This window comes from Podarcis raffonei, chromosome 5, assembly GCF_027172205.1.
Source record: "Podarcis raffonei isolate rPodRaf1 chromosome 5, rPodRaf1.pri, whole genome shotgun sequence".
NCBI classification, from domain to species: Eukaryota; Metazoa; Chordata; class Lepidosauria; order Squamata; family Lacertidae; genus Podarcis; species Podarcis raffonei.
In genome coordinates this window covers 5,539,761-5,558,862 of record NC_070606.1, presented here as the reverse complement: position 1 = coordinate 5,558,862, position 19,102 = coordinate 5,539,761, and the positions used below count along the sequence as shown (strand labels likewise).

Genomic DNA, 19,102 nt, shown 5'->3' with positions numbered 1-19,102 from the left:
AGTAAACCCCATTTCGTTTAGTGAGATTTCCTTTTGAATACACACATAGGATTGCACTGTGAAGTGATTAATTTGCGTTGGATTTCAGTTCCTCCTTTTCCCATTGTTTAGGGGTTTTTTTCTTAAATTACCTTCAAAACTTACTTTCTCTTGACCTGGTACTAAGGAAAGAGGCAGCAAGGAACAATTTCATTTCTGAATAAACTCAGAGTAAGTTGTAAATTACAATCAGGAAACAGAACAGACCTTCAACCGCAGATAATGCTACATAAAAATGTTAAATGGTTAGATAAATTCCATAAAGAATTTTTTGGACCTAAGTACCCAAAGCAAATGAATTCTCCTGTCTGTTTCCAATAAAGCAAAGCTCTACTTGGTAATAGATCTCATTGGCAGGTTGACAGAGACCACAGAAGTTCTTGAAAGGATAATTTTCTTCAGGCGCGTGGCTTTTGATATGTAGCACACAGTAGTAGCAGCCCTGTTATCTGCGTCTTTTCTAGCCCAGATCTTTTCTGCTGCTGAGACTGAGATGTGACTTATCCCCATGACTGGGTAGCAGTGCAAATGCTTTTTATGCAGAAGTGCCCAGATCAACCCCCGACAGTTCCAGCTAAAGGATCTCAAGTAGCAGCAGAAGGAAATATTGGTGTTGGATAATGGTCCATGCTTGGGTGGAGGAGACAGAGCCAGCACATGTCACACGCTGCCGGTGAAGCAGCCCTGGGCATGACCTGCTTGAACTTGCGTGTCAAGACCCCGCAGCCACCCCCTCATTGGAAATAACTCACACAAGGACACAGATATTAGGTTTATGTTACTGGGCAAATTTTGGCCACAACTTTATTGAAATTAAAGAATGTGAGCGGTATTGGCTTAGGCATTGATTGGACCTGACTATATCTGACTCCTGCCCATTGTGCAGGAAGTCCAGTAAGGGTAAGCCACCGGTAAGGTGAGCCCTGTCGATGGGAACCAACTCAAGCTCCCCCTGGTGTTCCCACTGGGGTCGTGTCAAGGCCCTAGCCCCCAGCCGGGCTTTGGTCAAGATCAACACCCCTGGAATCCTTTAACGGAATACCCTTAATCATGGAAGGGCAGGTGATGGCCACACCTCCCCTCCCCCACACAAGGTCAAACAATGCCTAACCGCAACCCTAACAAAGTTGTGGCGATTTATACGAGGTAGGTGAAAACCAAGTGGCCAGTGCCAATTTGCCAAGTGGAAAAATTCCTACCAGGCCCCTCGGACAACCAGGGCGACCAACCAAAGTCCATAGCAAGGTCACTGCCTAACCTGCAAAATAGGGAGGGAGGGTGGGTGATTGAGGAAGTGAGCAAAGAGGAAGTCCTCTGGCTCGCTCCTCCGTTTAAATGGCCCCGGCCACACCGCCCGCCCCCGGCCAGCGGGTTGGCTGGCCGGGCTCTGATGTGGCCGGGATTCCCCAGGCAACGGGGGACAATGTCCCCCACCCCCGGTGGGGAGTGGGTGGCCACGCGGTCCACCGCAACTCCTCCCCACTGGGAAGTGGAGCGGATTTGTGCAACAGGACAACTCTTGTGCCTCACCTTATCCCAGGAACCCCCTAGGTTTCTTTGGTCTCAGCTTGTGCCATGTCTCTGAGTAGCACCAGTTCAGAGAAGGGCCCTGTGAAACCAGGGATGTCAACTCTCCCAGCTAGATCAATTCAGAGATCTAATGAGAGGACCATTCTTTATATTTCTATGTATGTATAGGCCATAAAATTCTCCAGTAAACACAAGCACACACACACACCCGCCCCGGACAGTATATAACAATACAAAATCAATTCATTTGTATTTCATCATTGGTGATGGGTCAGGTGAAGAGTAGTTGCAAGAATTGAAAGGCCACAATAACATTCAGATGCCACATTTCCGATATGTAGAATCAGCATAAGTGCCCTGAACAACGTGAAACTTCCTTACTCTTCAGGACATTTTTGAGAGGGGGCGGGGAATAACTCCAGAGAGCTTTTACCTCACACTGAAGCATGATTTCCATTGGTTTTGTTCTGTGGTTTTTCCCATCCTTCTGTTTGTCATTAGTTATATATTAAAAATAATATACCCATTTAGGTGCCCTTTCCATATGTATATTTTCCTGACTTAGGGATTTAGACTAGAAGGTAGGATATAAATATTTTTTTTTAAGATATTTATTAAATTTTCCAATTTTTTAAACAAACAAACAAAAACAGAACAAACAAAAAAATTAAAAAAGACATATAGTTCATAAAACATACTTTTCAATAACAAATTTCTCAGACCTCCTCATACTTCTCCTCCTCGTATTCCAATTAAAATTATTTGTTCAGCAAATCCTTCACTTAAAGCATTACAGCTTATAATATTACCTTATTTTTCAGACCCTTTTTTCCCATCTATGTTCCTTTATATCATTACAGCTAGAAACCACTCAATTTCAATCCAACACCATTTAACTTTCCTTAATTTTACAATATTTCTGTAAATAGTCCTTAAATTTTTTCCAATCTTCTTCCGCCGACTCTTCTCCCTGGTCACGGATTCTGCTCGTCATTTCTGCCAATCCCATACAGTCAATCAGCTTCATCTGCCATTCTTCCAGAGTGGGTAGATCTTGCGTCTTCCAATACTTTGCAATGAGTATTCTTGCTGCTGTTGTAGCATACATAAAAAAAGTTCTGTCCTTCTTTGGCACCACTTGGCCGGCCATGCCCAAGAGAAAGGCTTCTGGTTTCTTCAAGAAGGTATATTTAAATACCTTTTTCAATTCATTATATATCATTTCCCAGAAAGCCTTAATCCTGGGGCACGTCCACCAAAGGTGAAAGAATGTACCTTCATTTTCCTTACATTTCCAACATTTGTTATCGGGCAGATGATAGATTTTTGCAAGCTTGACTGGGGTCATGTACCACCTATATATCATTTTCATAATATTTTCTCTTAGGGCATTACATGCCGTAAATTTAATCCCGGTGGTCCACAACTGTTCCCAGTCAGCAAACATAATATTATGTCCAACGTCTTGTGCCCACTTAATCATTACAGATTTAACCGTCTCATCCTGAGTATTCCATTTCAGTAGCAAGTTATACATTTTTGACAAAGTCTTAGTTTTGGATTCTAACAATTCTGTTTCCAATTTAGATTTTTCCACCTGGAAACCAACTTTCTTGTCCGAATTGTAAACCTCCATTATCTGGTAATAATGAAGCCAATCTCGCACTTTATCTTTCAGTTTCTCAAAACTCTGCAATTTCAGTCTGTCCCCTTCTTGTTCCAAAATTTCCCAGTATTTTGGCCATTTGGCCTCCATGTTAAGTTTTCTCTGAGCCTTAGCCTCCATTGGTGACAACCACCTTGGAGTTTTATTTTCCAATAGATCCTTATATCTAGTCCAAACATTAAACAGTGCTCTCCTGACAATATGGTTTTTGAAAGCTTTGTGTGCTTTAACCTTGTCGTACCACAAATATGCATGCCACCCAAATACATTGTTAAAACCTTCAAGATCCAAAATGTCTGTGTTCTCAAGAAGCAGCCAGTCTTTCAACCAACAGAATGCTGCTGATTCATAATAGAGTTTAAAGTCTGGCAGGGCAAATCCACCTCTTTCCTTTATATCAGTTAGTATCTTAAATTTTATTCTAGGCTTCTTGCCCTGCCAGACAAATTTAGAAATGTCTTTCTGCCACTTCTTGAAACAGTCCATTTTGTCCAGAATTTGCAAAGTTTGAAACAAAAACAACATTCTAGGCAATACATTCATCTTTATAGCTGCAATTCGACCCAACAAGGAAAGCTTCAAATTCGACCAAATTTCTAAATCTTTTTTTACTTCAGCCCAACATTTTTCATAATTATCTTTAAACAAATTCCCATTTTTAGCTGTCATATTAATCCCCAAATATTTCACTTTCTTAACCACAGTCAGACCTGTTTCATTCTGAAACTTCTCTCTCTCAATCGATGTTAAGTTTTTCTCAAGAACCTTGGTTTTTAACTTGTTCAATTTAAACCCAGCAACCTGACCAAATTCTTGAATTAATTCTAAAACTCTTTTAGTACTAGATTCTGGCTCCTGTAGTGTCAAAACTAGATCATCTGCAAATGCTCTTAATTTGAATTGTTTGGCTCCGACCTGTATCCCTTTAACCATCCGGTCCCTTCTGGATATAAATATTTTAAATAAGTAAGAACGATATGAATAACATGCTTTGTATGCACAATAACATAGGACGTGTTGTTCTGCCTGGTTCATTATTGTTTCCTACACTGACTGGAAGCCACTTTCTAGGTTTTCATACAGGGAATTTCCCCAGCTGTATCTGCAGATGCAGCGGCAAAAAAGATGCTCCATTACTGAGCTGTGACCATTCCCCTCTGCATATCTTTATTAACAAAGAAGACTTACCTGTTCTACAGTTTTAGATCCAGATAGTTTAGTTTGCAATTATGAAACGACGTCTATTTTTACATAGCACATCTAACATTTGACTGCAAACTCTATTCTTGTTCAAACCGTCACTGGGTCAAAAAACTATTCCATGAATGGAAGAACACGTTGGATACAATCCAAAGTATATTTGTGGAATTGAAATGCTACCAATATCCCCTTTTAATTTTTCTTAAATTCCAGTACTTTGTGGGCATGATTGCACCAGATTTATGATTCCGGCAGAGGAATAAGACTGCTTGCTTCAGCACCTCCCACTGAAATTGGTGGGGAATCTGAATGGCTGCTTAACTTTAGCCTGATTGCTCCCTTTGCTTCTGACAAGATGTATGTAGTGAAATGCCTAAACTGAGTCTTTTCGGCATCTAGCAACAGCATCTGACACTGAAGCGGGTTTACAGGCTCGCTCTCGCATGTGACTGCAATCAGTGCTGGCAGCCCCAAAGCAGCCATCCTAGGGCTTTAGGTTCTCTCCAGTAAGAAAATAAACACCAGTGTGCAAAGTGACAATGCCTCTACGAATGCTCAAGTTTCCCTTATCTCACGGCAGAGTGGGAAGACCCTCCACGTAATGAACTGTAAAGCCCTTGGCTCTCGACCAACACGCACTTCCTCTGGGAAATCAAAGTTACCTCACGAATTTAAAACTTAGTTTAAGAATTCGCTTTGTAAGTCATGCATGACCTTCATTCGGCCAAGGATGTCTGTAGTCTGAGAAAGGCTGAAAATCACACATGTGTAGAAAATTTCCTTGTGGAAGTTGTACACTACACAGTTCGCATGTAATGCTAAGCCGAACTGTAGCCTCAGCGCAAACATGCAGGCTTACAAAAACACACACAAATGCTTCTTCCAAGGCTGCTGATAACACACACACACCCTTTTGCAAGGGTGAGCTGTCATACTGTTTTGGCTACATAAACCCAGGCACCTTGCGAAGTTGGGAGTGATTATTCAGGTGTTTGGAGACTACAGTTTTCATGCCATCTCAAATACGTAAGGATTCCTTTTTCTCAAGAACTGCTGTGACTTATTTACTTTACTTGCTAAGGTGTTGTTCCTGTGCGAAGCTGATCTCCGCGTGGGTTTCTGGGTTTGCCGTATCTGCTGTACTTCCGCAGAATATTTAGGCTTATTACAGTATTAGGAACTGCCGGATCATTACTTCCAAATGCATCAGTTGCACTGAAATCAGATCCACACTTATTTGTAGACAGCAAGTAAAAGATTGTAAATCCTTGAGAGATAGGGAAGTAGTAATAGTGATAATGAAAATAATTAAAAACCATAACAGTAACAGTAAAGTTAGTCAAATATGCTTGCTCATAGATTAAAAAAAGGTTGAAAGTATTCAGGTTTTTGTCAGAGGGCAGTAAAATATCTGGCCAGTTTAATTTAGACTGTCAAAGGGCTAATTTTCTTCCCGTTCTGAAAGGATGGCTTCTTCCTGCTTCTTTTGTGGTACTCGGGTGCCATCCTGTGGCAAATAACTGTAAGACACATTGAGAAAGGGGGAAAGCCAAGTTTGGGAGAAAGGAAAGTGCAGACTTACTGTATTCATGTTTTAAAATGTTTTTTTTAAAAGATACATCAGTGATAAAAGATGGAATACCTCAACTTCTTTAAGTGTGGGTTATCCATTGACTTCTTGTTGATGTCTCTGTTTGTATCATGTATAAAACACATTGGGACTTTTATCCCTGCTACTGTAAATTGCCTTAAGCTTTTATGCCAGCTTCATACTTGCGTGAATACAGCTTTTCCTGTAACACTTGGCCTACAAGTTGGGCCTTGACAACAGCATCAACATCCCTGCGCATAGAATAACAGAATGCCAGGGAGAAGTCTGGATTGAAACCTCCCTGCTATATTTTGTCATGTCCCCCCCGCTGTCCCTGCCCTGCTTCTACCCCTGACCTCCTCTAGAAGGGCTGTAGAGAAGCACTGAAGTACGCAACTCTTCGCCTGCACCCTGAAATGGTACGATCCAGGAAAATCTGTGTCCACAGGACTGGTCAAACGCCTCACCTGTGATGTAACATGTATGTCGTGTGAGTGTGGCAACCCTCTCTCCACTTACCACGGATGCATCTGACCTTCAGGTGGTGAGTTGTTCGCTGGGCTCTACAGTGACTACTGGGGGCGAGATGCTGCCATCTTTCGCACAATGGGCCGTGCGGCACACATCCGGACTGAGCCAGACGACGAGCGCCTGCTGAAAGGTACAAGGGGTCCGTAAGAAATCTTCGTTGTTTAATAATAGTAATCATAAAAATAAACAATAGTGTTTTGCCCAGATGCTTCAGCAACACAAGGTTCTAGCCTTATCCTCCCTGCAAGGTTCTCTCCAAATCATTGCTAATCCCCTTAGCAGTCAAAATTTGCAGTATCAGTGATGATCCCTTGAAAAGATCTCAGGGGAACAGTACTTTTGCTTGAGAGTCCAGACTGGGGAGGGCACTGGGGAGTCCAGCTATAAGTTGTGCATTGGGTCCTTTGTTGTTGTTTAGTCATTTAGTCATGTCCGATTCTTCGTGACCCCATGGACCAGAGCACACCAGGCACTTCTGTCTTCCACTGCCTCCCACAGTTTGGTCAGACTCATGTTTGTAGCTTCAAGAACACTGTCCAACCATCTCGTCCTTTGTCGTCCCCTTCTCCTTGTGCCCTCAATCTTTCCCAACATCAGGGTCTTTTCCAGGGAGTCTTCTCTTCTCATGAGGTGGCCAAAGTATTGGGTCATTTAGGTTAGCATAAATATCATGTGTTTGGCCAATTGTGCAATACCAATTGTTCATAGAGACCAAATTGTTCCCTGCTAATTCTACAGAGAAAGGAAACAGAATTTGCACACTCAGTCAGCTGACGAGGACTCCATAGGCAGAGAAAGAATCAGCATGTCCCATCCCCCTGGACCTTTGAGATGCACATTTGTAGACATGATTTGTTTGATCCTTCCCCTGCAAAAAGGGATGGGGAATTCAGACATCTGGTATATGGATGTGCATAACGTCACACTTTATTTTGCTCACGTCAGGTTTGGGAGAAGTAAGACATGCACAACAGCTCACCTACCATACATACTTAGGTCCTCATGCACCTGTGTGTGAACTGCGTCGCTGTTTGACTCTCTCATTGCCCCGAGCTATTTTGAATGTGCGCTCTGGAAGACTCACTCCCTTGGGTTTCTTAATTTTTGCTTGAGTTGTGAGCGTCATGTAGATTGAGGGCCATGATGACTGTCAAAGGATCGTCCCTGCAGAGCCTTGATGAGTTGAGTTATTCTGATCTATCCCAAGGGTAAACGTCAGTGTTTGGTTTCTCATGGCCAAGTCACATGGTTCCAATTTGACAACAAAAGAGGCGAAATGCTTTCAAATCTGCACATCCCTCTCGCACAGTGTCTTGCTTTCCCCACCCCCACCCCCAGTGGCAAATCAGTCTGCCTCAACAGCTCTGATTCCTGTTTTGTATACAGCCACAGATGGTTGTATCAAATGCATGCCAAGTTTCAGGCTAATATAAATTAAAATAAATGAACCCCAGAGAGTAAGATTGGAAAAGGATCTTAGGGGTTTTTTTGTGTATGTGTGTAAGAAAAAAAATATTGATATGTAAGTTGGAGCTACACAAATATTTTCAAAGCTGATATTCTCCATATGTTCATTCACTTGCATGAAACACTTTTTAAGTTTGTCTGTTGGTCCCCCTTGAGATCTTGGTTGTTATTGCTTTGCAGTTCCATTCATATTTACTAGAAATATCTATTGCAAAAGTATGTTTGTACTTAAGGCTATCTTCCTCAGGACTTAGGCACATTCCAAATATTAGAGCAGTATACTGGAGAGGAAATTTGGCTTCCCCTCTCTGTGAGCCAGGATCTGAACCAAGAGGTATTGCTAGAGTAAACCCATGAGGTAGAGACCCCAAAATATTTCCTGAAGTGTCCCACATGCTTCTGGGTCATTCATGAATTTGTAATAAATTGAATTTGGTGTGTATAGGATATTAATTTTAGTAAATGAATTAATGTAAGACTACTTTTACAGATGATTTGGGGGTTATGGAATGGGTGTAAGTGAAGGGGAATTTAATTGATTTAGAGCAGGATATACTGGGAAATTAACTGGGGGTAAATAAATTGAAGAGGAACAGATTTGGGGTGATTTAGAGTAGGGTGGAAATTGACAATTTGTCTGGAGTGATTTGAGTGGGAAATTGTTTGGCCTGCCCTCTGTGGAACTGAAGTTTTTAATTTCTTTCTCTTCATATACATTTGGAGATGCAAATATTACTAAAACTTGTGTCTTTGTGCATTTTTGAAGTACCTCACAGTGCCCCACTTTGTGGCCACATTTAAGCAGGAATTGGGAAGATGCTGGTAAATGCTTCCCTCTTTCTGGTGCCTTTATCTCGCTCCAAAAATCAGAGAGAATCTCATTGTGGGCTTACCTGCTCACCACTTAAGGCCCCCCGTAGCAATCTATCATGAGCTGCACAGTCAATGCTAATGTGCCAGCATCCTGTGTGTGATGTATAGGCCACATTATGGCCAGTCCACATCATTTGTACTCCTTCTAAAATTATTAACCTCAAGCAGCCCTTGCAAATTCATCACATTCAATGACTGCATTGCCCTGCAGCAGTTTGGCAAGCTTAGAACTGCAGTCCTGTTATTTCATTGAGATAAAACACTTGCTATCTTGTGCCTGAATTCGGTCAGTTCCAAGTGTGCGAACCCAGGTCTGTCAGCTTGAATGGGAAGACTTCCTGTTCCCTTTCCCAACTGTGATCCGGAGTCTGTCCATTTAGTTCCTAATGATACACATCAAGAGACTAGAAATGAAGGCACTCTGGTTTTCGGGATCTCAAAATGTTCCTGGATTGTGACCTATAACCCCCCTCCCCAAGCGAGCCAGTGTGGTGTAGTGGCTAAGAGTGGTGGACTCGTAATCTGGGGAACCGGGTTCGATTCCCCGCTCCTCCACATGCAGCTGCTGGGTGACCTTGGGCCAGTCACATTTCTTTGAAATCTCTCAGCCTCACTCACCTCACAGAGTGTTTGTTGTGGGGAGGAAGGGAAAGGAGAATGCTAGCCGCTTTGAGACTCCTTCGGGTAATGATAAAGTGGGATATCAAATCCAAAACTCAAGCCATAGATAGCTCAGTGCTCATGTCTGCCTTGGGCCAGTCCATAATATCTGGAATAAAAAGTGTGCTATCTGGTTGCACTTATACATGTTTTTATATATGCATGATTACCAGTGTTTTTCTAAAATAAATTTGATTCATCCCTTTTTCCTTTTGCTTTTTTGGTATCTCTTCTCTCCCCCCCCCCCCTTTTCTTTGGTTTTTTTAAAGAACCAAAATTTGTAAGCTCCTTCATGATTCCTGACAATGAAGACCGGGAAGATAACAAGGTGTACTTCTTCTTTACTGAGAAAGCGTTAGAGGCTGAGACAGGTGCTCACGCCATCTACTCCAGAGTCGGAAGAATGTGTGCCGTAAGAAACCTTTTATGATAAAACTTCTGCTTACAGTGTGTTCCTTCTTTTTGCTCTGGAGTTTAGATGCTTTGGGTTTGGGAAAGCTAAAAGTAAAAAATATGTGTATTTAAAAAAACAAGAACATCCAAGACTGAATTCTGACTTTCTTCCTGGCTCCATATTAAAGAGCCCCTTGTCCACAGACAGGGTGGGAGATGGTTGTGACCACCCACCTAACTGTGGTTCTGGCATAGCTCAGCAATGAGCTGCATCTGTAGAGTTCATTCCCTACTGAGTGGCATAAAGTAAAACTTGAGGAGAAACATAAAAGGGATCAAGAGAAACGGGTATGGAAAGAAAACAGTCACTTGAGTGGCAGGCCGCATGCAAAATTTTGGTCTGCGCCTTATCTTGTGTGTGTGTATGTTTTCCTAAATTTAACTCAGAGCTTCTGTTGAGGGAAAATAAAATTACAAAAGCTCAGCATTAAGCCCAATAGAAGAAACCAAAAGAGCTTTGCATGCTTTGGAGATCCCACTACCACCACCACACCTGATCTTAATCATGTTTTCTTAGTGGAGAGTCCAATTTATTTCAGCGCAACTTGCTTTTACATAAATGTGCTTGGGGTTGCAGCTTCCCAGCCTTCTCCTGCGCATGTTTACTCAAATGCAAGTGCCACTGCAAATGAATGATACTTCCTTCTCAATGAATGTCCGTAGGATTGCAAAAGAAGGTTTGGTTAAACAGTGGGAAATACCTCTATGTAAATATGCACAGAATCTCATAAATGTCACTTTTCTAACTGCAAAAAAAACAAGATAAGAACAAGGAGGGAAAATTCCCTCAGAAAGTTTGGCATACGAACCACTAGTTGGAATGTCGTATAATCTCTGCATGAACATATTGGGAACATTCAATAAGCAGAATAATAATAATAATAATAATAATAATAATAATAATAATAATATATTATTATTTATACCCTGCCCATCTGGCTGGGTTTCTCCAGCCACTCTGGGCGGCTTCCAACTGAATATTAAAAACAATACAGCATCAGACATTAAAAACTTCCCTGAACAGGGCTGCCTTAAGATGTCTTCTGAATGTCAGGTAGTTGTTTATCTCTTTGACATCTGATGGGAGGGCGTTCCACAGGGCAGGTGCCACTACCGAGAAGGCCCTCTGCCTGGTTCCCTGTAACCTCACTTCTCACAGTGAGGGAACCACCAGAAGGCCCTTGGCGCTGGACCTCAGTGTCCAGGCTGGATGATGGGGGTGGATAACTTCCCCACAGGTTTTGTGTCAGCACATCAACATGGACGCTCAATAAATAGCCAGTCTAGAAGCTCAACCATTCATTCAACACTATATTAACGTTAAAAATTAAATTTAAAAAAAATCACAAGACCTGTCACAGAATAGGGCAAGTCAGCACCATTCATAGCCAGCTTTTAATGCAGATTTGCAGAACAGGCATGATTTTATAGCTCGGCCCTGGGGAGAGAGGGAAATGTTTCTTTGCACCCTTAGGAAAGGAGGGTAATTAGTAACTGTAGTCATTATATACAATATTTTTTACTTTAGGATTACAGCACCCAGACCATCTGCCTCAGAATGAGTTCCATGAAGTAACTCGAGTCTGAAATAAACAAATGTGAGGGTCATTATTTCTTAATCTCACTGAACTAATGCTAAGGGTGATTAATAAAACAAAGAATTTAACTAACTGGCTAGCATATTTGCTTCACGGATGTGCCAAAATTGAGTAATTGGAAAGGGATTAATAATATCTAGACAGTTAAAACTTGTTATTGGCATGATTTTCATTAAAAAATTCTTACCAAACTATAGCTTTTAATAAGTGCTTTGATAGTTTAGATAAAATGTAGACTCCGGAGTAATAATGTAAGCTATATAAAAAGCAAAGGAGGTCACTGTAGGACATAAGAAAAAAAGGGGGGAATCCGCTATAGGGAAAGATCTTTATTAGGACCAACAAAAAAATCACAAAATACTGAGCAGGTTGTGAGATTCTCCAGAACTCTTCATCATGTTGGATACTATGCAAAGCAAGTGAGGGAAGAAAAAAGGCTGCCTTGGTGTTAAAGCCATAAAGTCTTCATACACACTGGAAGTGTCAAATCTACTCGTAGCAGCAAAGTTGTGATCCAAAATTTCCCCTCCAATAGCAGGAGAACACAACACGTCTAACCTGTCCCTGTGTTTGTCTTCTCTTGTTCCGTCCTCTCCAGAATGACATGGGTGGACAACGGATGCTGGTGAATAAATGGACCACTTTCCTCAAAACCAGGTTGATCTGCTCTGTGCCAGGAATGAACGGAATCGACACACATTTTGATGAACTAGGTGAGCTTCCTGCTTCTGCGTAGGTGGAAGGCACAGCCCATTGTATTTATTTATTTTTTAAGATATTTATTAAGGTTTCAACATTTTACAAAAATAAGAGAAAAACAAAAAACAAAAAAAGAAAATACAAAGTAAAAACAGTTAAAAACAGATCAATTTTTCCGTATCTTATCTTTCCTTTGCTTGTTTCCCTGACCTCCTCACACCTCCCTTTGTTGTATTCCAGTTCAATTAATTAGTTCAGCAAATCCTTTCCCTCGTTGATTTCATCTTAATCTTTTATCTTAATACATTATAGCTTTATATTATCACCTGTTAACAAACCATTTTATATATTTCTTTATAACATTACTACTAAAAACCGTTTAACTTCAATCCAACATCATTCTAACATTCATTAATTTTGCAGTGTTTCTGTAAATAGTCTTTAAATTTCTTCCAATCTTCTTCCACCGACTCTTCTCCCTGGTCTCGGATTCTGCCGGTCATTTCTGCCAGTTCCATATAGTCCATCACCTTCATCTGCCATTCTTCCAGTGTGGGTAGATCTTGTGTCTTCCAATACTTTGCAATAAGTATTCTCGCTGCTGTTGTAGCATACATAAAGAAAGTTCTATCCTACTTTGGCACCAATTGGCCGACAATGCCCAGGAGAAAGGCCTCTGGTTTCTTCAGGAAGGTATATTTAAATACCTTTTTCATTTCATTATATATCATCTCCCAGAAAGCCTTAATCCTTGGGCACGACCACCAAAGGTGAAAGAATGTACCTTCAGTTTCTTTACATTTCCAACACTTATTATCGGGCAAATGATAGATTTTTGCAAGCTTGACTGGTGTCATGTACCACCTGTATATCATTTTCATAATATTCTCTCTTAAGGCATTACATGCCGTAAACTTCATACCTGTGGTCCATAACTGTTCCCAGTCAGCCATCATAATGTTATGTCCAACATCTTGTGCCCATTTAATCATAGCAGATTTCACCGTTTCATCCTGAGTATTCCATTTGACACAGCCCATTGTAAACTCATGCAGATTCACAGCTGTGCGTAAGTGACTGGTATCACTAATCTTATGCTAAGTTCCTATGAACTTAGGGACTTTGAGCATCATGATGAAACATGGTTTATTGTGTTGAGAATGAGTCAAAATTTGCATTGGCCTTTTATGCTTCACACCAACCCTTTCCTCCTCTGGCACAGCCATGAGGAAAACAGATTCTTTCCTTCTATTTTTTTAAAAAATTAACTATTGGTTTATTACTCTTATATGCCACCTTTTCCTCAAGGTGCTGTGACTGGCTCTCCTCTTCTCTCTGTGAGGTACGGCAGCCTGACTGAGGGATGTTGACTGGTCCAAGGTCACCTAGTGAGCTTCATTGCTGAGTGGGGATTTGAACCCTGGCCAGGGGGTTGGACTCGATGGCCCTTGTGGTCTCTTCCAACTCTATGATTCTATGATTCATAGTGCGCACCTTGATGTTTCATCCAAACCCAGGAATTTGTGGCTAATCTTAACTATAGTTTGTTTGAAACCATTGATCGTAAAGTTGACTGCTACAACAAAATGTCTGGTGTAGCGCTAAATTGTGGACGATCACAAACAGAAGCAAAACCTTCTCAACTTGTCCTCACATTCATATCAGGAGAGAAGAGGGAAGACACATGGCAGCTTGTTCTGGTTGTGTTCAATTGTGATTTGCCATGACATCCATAATGGCCCTGTGTGTCAGTGGTGATGAGACAGAAATAAGAATGTAAACCTATTCATTTACTAGGTTTTATAAGCAGTCACTAAGACTACTTTCTTCCATAAATGGTTTATTCATACTTAACCAGCAACATGCCTCCACTTTGCAGAGGACGTCTTTTTGCTCCACACTCGGGATAACAAAAACCCCGTGATATTCGGACTCTTCAACACTACAAGGTAAGCAGTTGTAATGTAGCCCCCCTAGATGGAAGATGGATACATTTTGAGGAACCTGCTTTATGGTGAATGTGAAAACACCATATGCCATATTAGCAAATGAAAGGGTCTGGTTAGATATATTTTCTGAGGTGTCAATCGACATAGTGGACTGGGACTTGGACATAGAATAGAAAGTATTTATTTAGCAACTGCCCTTCATCAACTGATCACAGGGTGGGCTACAATATTTCAATAAAACAAGCACAAAAATGCAACCATTGTGATTGCATTTGTAACATACGATACAATTTAAGAACCCGTTTCTTCAGGTTTTTTACCCATAATACCATGATAGCAGCAGACCAAATCAATAGTAATACCCAGACCCAAGTACAAGAGTATCCCAATGGCCTGGGTGAATAAGTACCTCTCAAGTTGGCAATGAAAACTCAACATTGAAATGTTGGGTGCATCTTCAAGGAAAGGGACTCCACCACATAGAAGGTCCCAAGAGATAGCACTCATTGGAGAGATCATTGCAGATCTTAACATCCAGACTGACAAATACTGGAAGAGACGCCACTTCAAATATTTGTTCAGACCTTTATATCTCAGCATATAAATGGGTCCAGAAGCATATCAGTAGCCAATGACATTCTTGGACAATTGGTGTGTTATGGTCGGTACACCCTGCACAGCCCTCTAGTGACACACTCTGCCAGCTGCAGCTTCTGCACTGCCGTCAAGGAAAGTCCTATGTAAAGTGTATTGCAGTAATCTGAACAGGAGGTTACCAGAGTCTTTCTTGATTTTTGTTTTGCAGCAACATATTCCGAGGATATGCTATATGTGTCTATCACATGGCTAGCATCCGGGCAGCTTTCAATGGACCATATGCTCATAAAGAGGGACCTGAATATCACTGGTCTGTGTATGAAGGGAAAGTGCCATACCCAAGGCCTGGATCAGTAAGTGAGAGAAGTTCCCCTCCACCCCCCAAATGTCATAAAATAGAGTGCCGTTGAAACAAAAAACAGACAAATCTTGTAGATAAGAACTCAAGTTGCCGGGGCAGTTGGTCGGTTTAGGGCCCATTAACACACCTCTGACTTCAATAATAATAATACCTTTATTGTCAATGTACAAGCTGTGTATGATGAAATTAACTGAGCCCCCCTCCCCCCCAAAACATTCAATCTCATTGCACTCTGTGTGCTTGTCGCACAACACACCAACCCCGAAAGTCAGTTGCACTATATTATTTTCCGTTCAGCAGCCTAACAGCCCACAGATAGAAACTGTTTTTTAGCCTGTTGGTACGACTGATTATACTTCTATATCTCCTGCCCGAGGGTAGAAGATTAAAGAGGTGCTGGCCAGGGTGTGAATCGTCCCTGAGAATTTTTCTCGCTCTCCTAAGGCAACAATCCCTTGTGACGGCATCTAGCGGGCTCAGGGGACAGCCTGTGATATCATGTGCTGTGTTCACCACCCTCTGTAAAGACTTTCTGTCCATGGCTGTCAAGCCAATGTACCACACTGTGATACAATATGAGAGGACACTTTCTATTGTGGAGCAGTAGAAGGAGGTCATCAATTGTTGTTTAATGTTGTTCTTTCACAAGACGCTGAAAAAATGAGTCTCTGTTGGGGCTTCCTAACCACCTGAGTTCTATTGTTTTTCCAAGTGAGGTCTTCACTAAGGTAAACTCCCAGGTATTTAAAGGAAGAAACTCTCTCCACATAACACCCCCCCATATACAATGGGCTAGTTCCCCTCTCTTCCTCCAAAAGTCCAACACCATCTCCTTTGTCTTGCTAATATTTAGGTGCAAGTTATTCTCTAAGCACCATGTAGATACTTTTTGAACCTCCTCCCTGTACGCTGATTCATCTCCACCTGTATTTAGACCAATTGTGGTAGTATCATCTGCAAACTTAATAATTACAGTGGATGGATCAGATGAAATACAGTCATATGTATACAACGAGTACAGGTAGGGACTCAGCACACATCCCTGCGAGGTGCCAGTGCTGAGCTTCAGGGAGGTAGATGTAACAGACCCGATCCTCACTGTTTGTGTCCGATCCCTCAGAAAGTCTTTAATCCTGTCACAGATGGTAGAAGAAAGGTCTAGTTCCATCAGCTTTTTGATAAGAATGTCCGGAAGGATGGTATTAAAAGCCGAGCTATGATCAATAAACAACATTCTAACATAATTCCCCGGTCTCTCCAGATGACTCGCTGCAAGGTGAGTCATCCCTCTTTGCTTTCCCCCATATGAACAAAGGGCTGCCATTCATTGCACTTGGAGCTTGCTTCTGGAGGGGGCAAAACCTGCTCCATATCAGTGGGACTCCCACTGGCAGAGATCCTAGGTGAGATATGCCCTTTCCCTGGCCCAGAAAGGAAGGTCCATAAGCAGAAGCCAGTTTCTCTGCATGTAGCTAGAGCAGAGGTCCCTCCACGCTCTGCCCTGCCTCTGTTCTAACCTGGCATGGTGTTTGATATGGAGGGGCCTGTCAGAGCTCCTAGATGTTGTGGGTGACTAGGGCTTGGCTGGGGTGGGGGACATCTACATGGGGTTCTCTCCCTTTCTATCATGACACCGGGTGTAAAGGTAAAGGTACCCCTGCCCGTACGGGCCAGTATTGACAGACTCTAGGGTTGTGCGCTCATCTCACTCTAGAGGTCGGGAGCCAGCGCTGTCCGCAGACACTTCCGGGTCACGTGGCCAGCGTGACGAAGCTGCTCTGGCGAACCAGCACCAGAGCAGCACACGGAAACGCCGTTTACCTTCCCGCTATAAAGCGGTACCTATTTATCTACTTGCACTTAGGGGTGCTTTCGAACTGCTAGGTGGGCAGGAGCTGGGACCGAACGACGGGAGCTCACCCCGCCGCAGGGATTCGAACCGCCGACCATGCGATCGGCAAGCCCTAGGCACTGAGGTTTTACCCACAGCGCCACCCGCATCCCTCTCAACACTGGGTGTAGTTAAGGGAATTATTGGCTGCAAACCTGGAAGTGGGAACAGGACATAAAATACTTTGACTTAGGAAAGGATAACTGCACACTCCTTAACTTACTTATTTTGGCCAGTTAAAATTCCACTGCATCAACTGCCTTCTCAGTCAGAACACCTCTCCTTTGAGTAAGCAGAGACTTGGTGCAAATGAAGAGGGGAAAATGGTATTTGTGCCACTGGATCAGTGGCGTGCAATGATTTTTTTTGTAGGGGAACAGTTAGGGCCAGAGGTGCCAGGTTGTGAGGGTGATGTGGGGGGAGCAACATCATGTGTGGGGGCATCACACCTCCCTCCCTAAACCGGGCAAAAGCTTCCCAGGCTTTGGGAAGGAGGGTGCAGGCTTCTGACAGAATGCTAGATCCCTGCTGCCTCCTTCCCAAAGACAGGAGTACTTTGGGGAGGTGATGGGAGGGCTCTTGGACCCCATCGGAGCATCGCGCCTGCCTCCCTAAGCCAGGCAGAAGCTTCCTGAGCTTTGCGAAGAAGGCACCAGGCTTTGATACTTTAATACTCTAATTTACTGGGAACATTTAGGGGACTAGCCTGTCCCCCTTTAGTCCAGTGACCGCACAGCACTGCACTGGATCTTAAACATTGATTCATTCTAAGGCAAATCCCTGCTAGAGCTTCGCAGAGCCTCTCCTGTTGCTGTTGGCATCTCTCTAAACAGTCGGCTTAATTGCTTAATGCCCAGCATGGCGCTTTCAAATGCAGCACTACAAAGCAACCCCAAAGAATAATAAAACCCCTGCCCAAAATGTGCCGATGGCCTAAGTTAGCCTTGAAGCGATTTACACATATTTTTTCAAACATTTTGTTTTAAATCCATCTAAATGATACATTCTCAAATCTTGCTCAAGCTGGAACTTTTCAACAGGATTTGGCATTTCTGTTTCATTTGCAACCAGACGTCCGAGCTCCTGCTTGAAAGCCACATGTGACGCCTTTTAGGATGAAAATCCCACTGCTGGCTGATTAGAAAATGCACTTCAAAACCAAGGCTGAGCAAATACGTCAGGGCATAGCCAAGACCCAGGGAAAAGAAAATAAACACTGCCCCATTTGACAAGTGCAGGAGTTTATTAGAGTCAATTACAGCCCTTGCCGCAAGTTGAGACTGAATGTTTCCAGTAAACATAAAGAGTATTTTATTTCACTTTATTGATTGAAAATCCAATTTAAATAGGGAGAGCCTGCTACTGTGGCTGGGCTTGAACCATCTCTTAAAACCACACTGTTTTCAACAGCCATGTAGGAAATAAATGATTACTGAAATATTTCTAGCAAAAACCTTAAATGGTTCTAATTAAAAGTGCACAAGGTAACTTTTGAACAGAAGACTCTGTAAGGAGCTACTTCTATCGAGTAATTTAAAGCTTCCTTTTCAGGATAAAAACGTGCCTATTTTAGTACAGTTAGTGAACTTAAACTTGTGACAGCAACTCCTCTTGCCCCTGACTCTTGAACATGCTGGCTGGTGCTGATGGGAGTTGGGATTCCAACAGTGTCTGGGGGTCGACAGCTTCCTCTGCCATAGAAGCAAACATCAAATTGCTGATGTATAATCTTCTACTTGCCTGATGTGCAGAAAGGAGTTCCATAGCAGTACCCCTCTCTTGCAGGACAAAATGTTGGCATGCATGGCTGGGGCTGAATCCTACCCCATGGTTGTATTTTAGAAGATGTTTAGGGTGAGGATAGAAACACTGGCATGTGCTATAGCTCTGAGGGGTGCTCACTCAGCACATCTGTCTTTTGCAAGGCTATGGGTGTAAATCAAAGGAAATTAAGCTAGGGATTGGAATCAAATATTGCTGACCGATTCTTTTCTTTT

At 42.4% G+C, this 19,102-nt stretch overlaps 1 protein-coding gene across 2 annotated transcripts in view; it reads left to right on the top strand.

Annotated features, from left to right (window-relative positions):
- Positions 1-19,102, top strand: part of SEMA3E (semaphorin 3E) — a 166,589-nt gene that overhangs the window by 130,365 nt on the left and 17,122 nt on the right. The window contains exons 6-10 of one of the 2 annotated variants that reach the window (XM_053387680.1): positions 6,568-6,696; positions 9,827-9,969; positions 12,207-12,321; positions 14,187-14,256; positions 15,062-15,206. In XM_053387680.1, coding sequence (XP_053243655.1) covers positions 6,568-6,696; positions 9,827-9,969; positions 12,207-12,321; positions 14,187-14,256; positions 15,062-15,206 — 602 coding nt within the window. The remainder of the gene's footprint in view (positions 1-6,567; positions 6,697-9,826; positions 9,970-12,206; positions 12,322-14,186; positions 14,257-15,061; positions 15,207-19,102) is intronic. The other variant, XM_053387681.1, reaches the window with a different exon arrangement.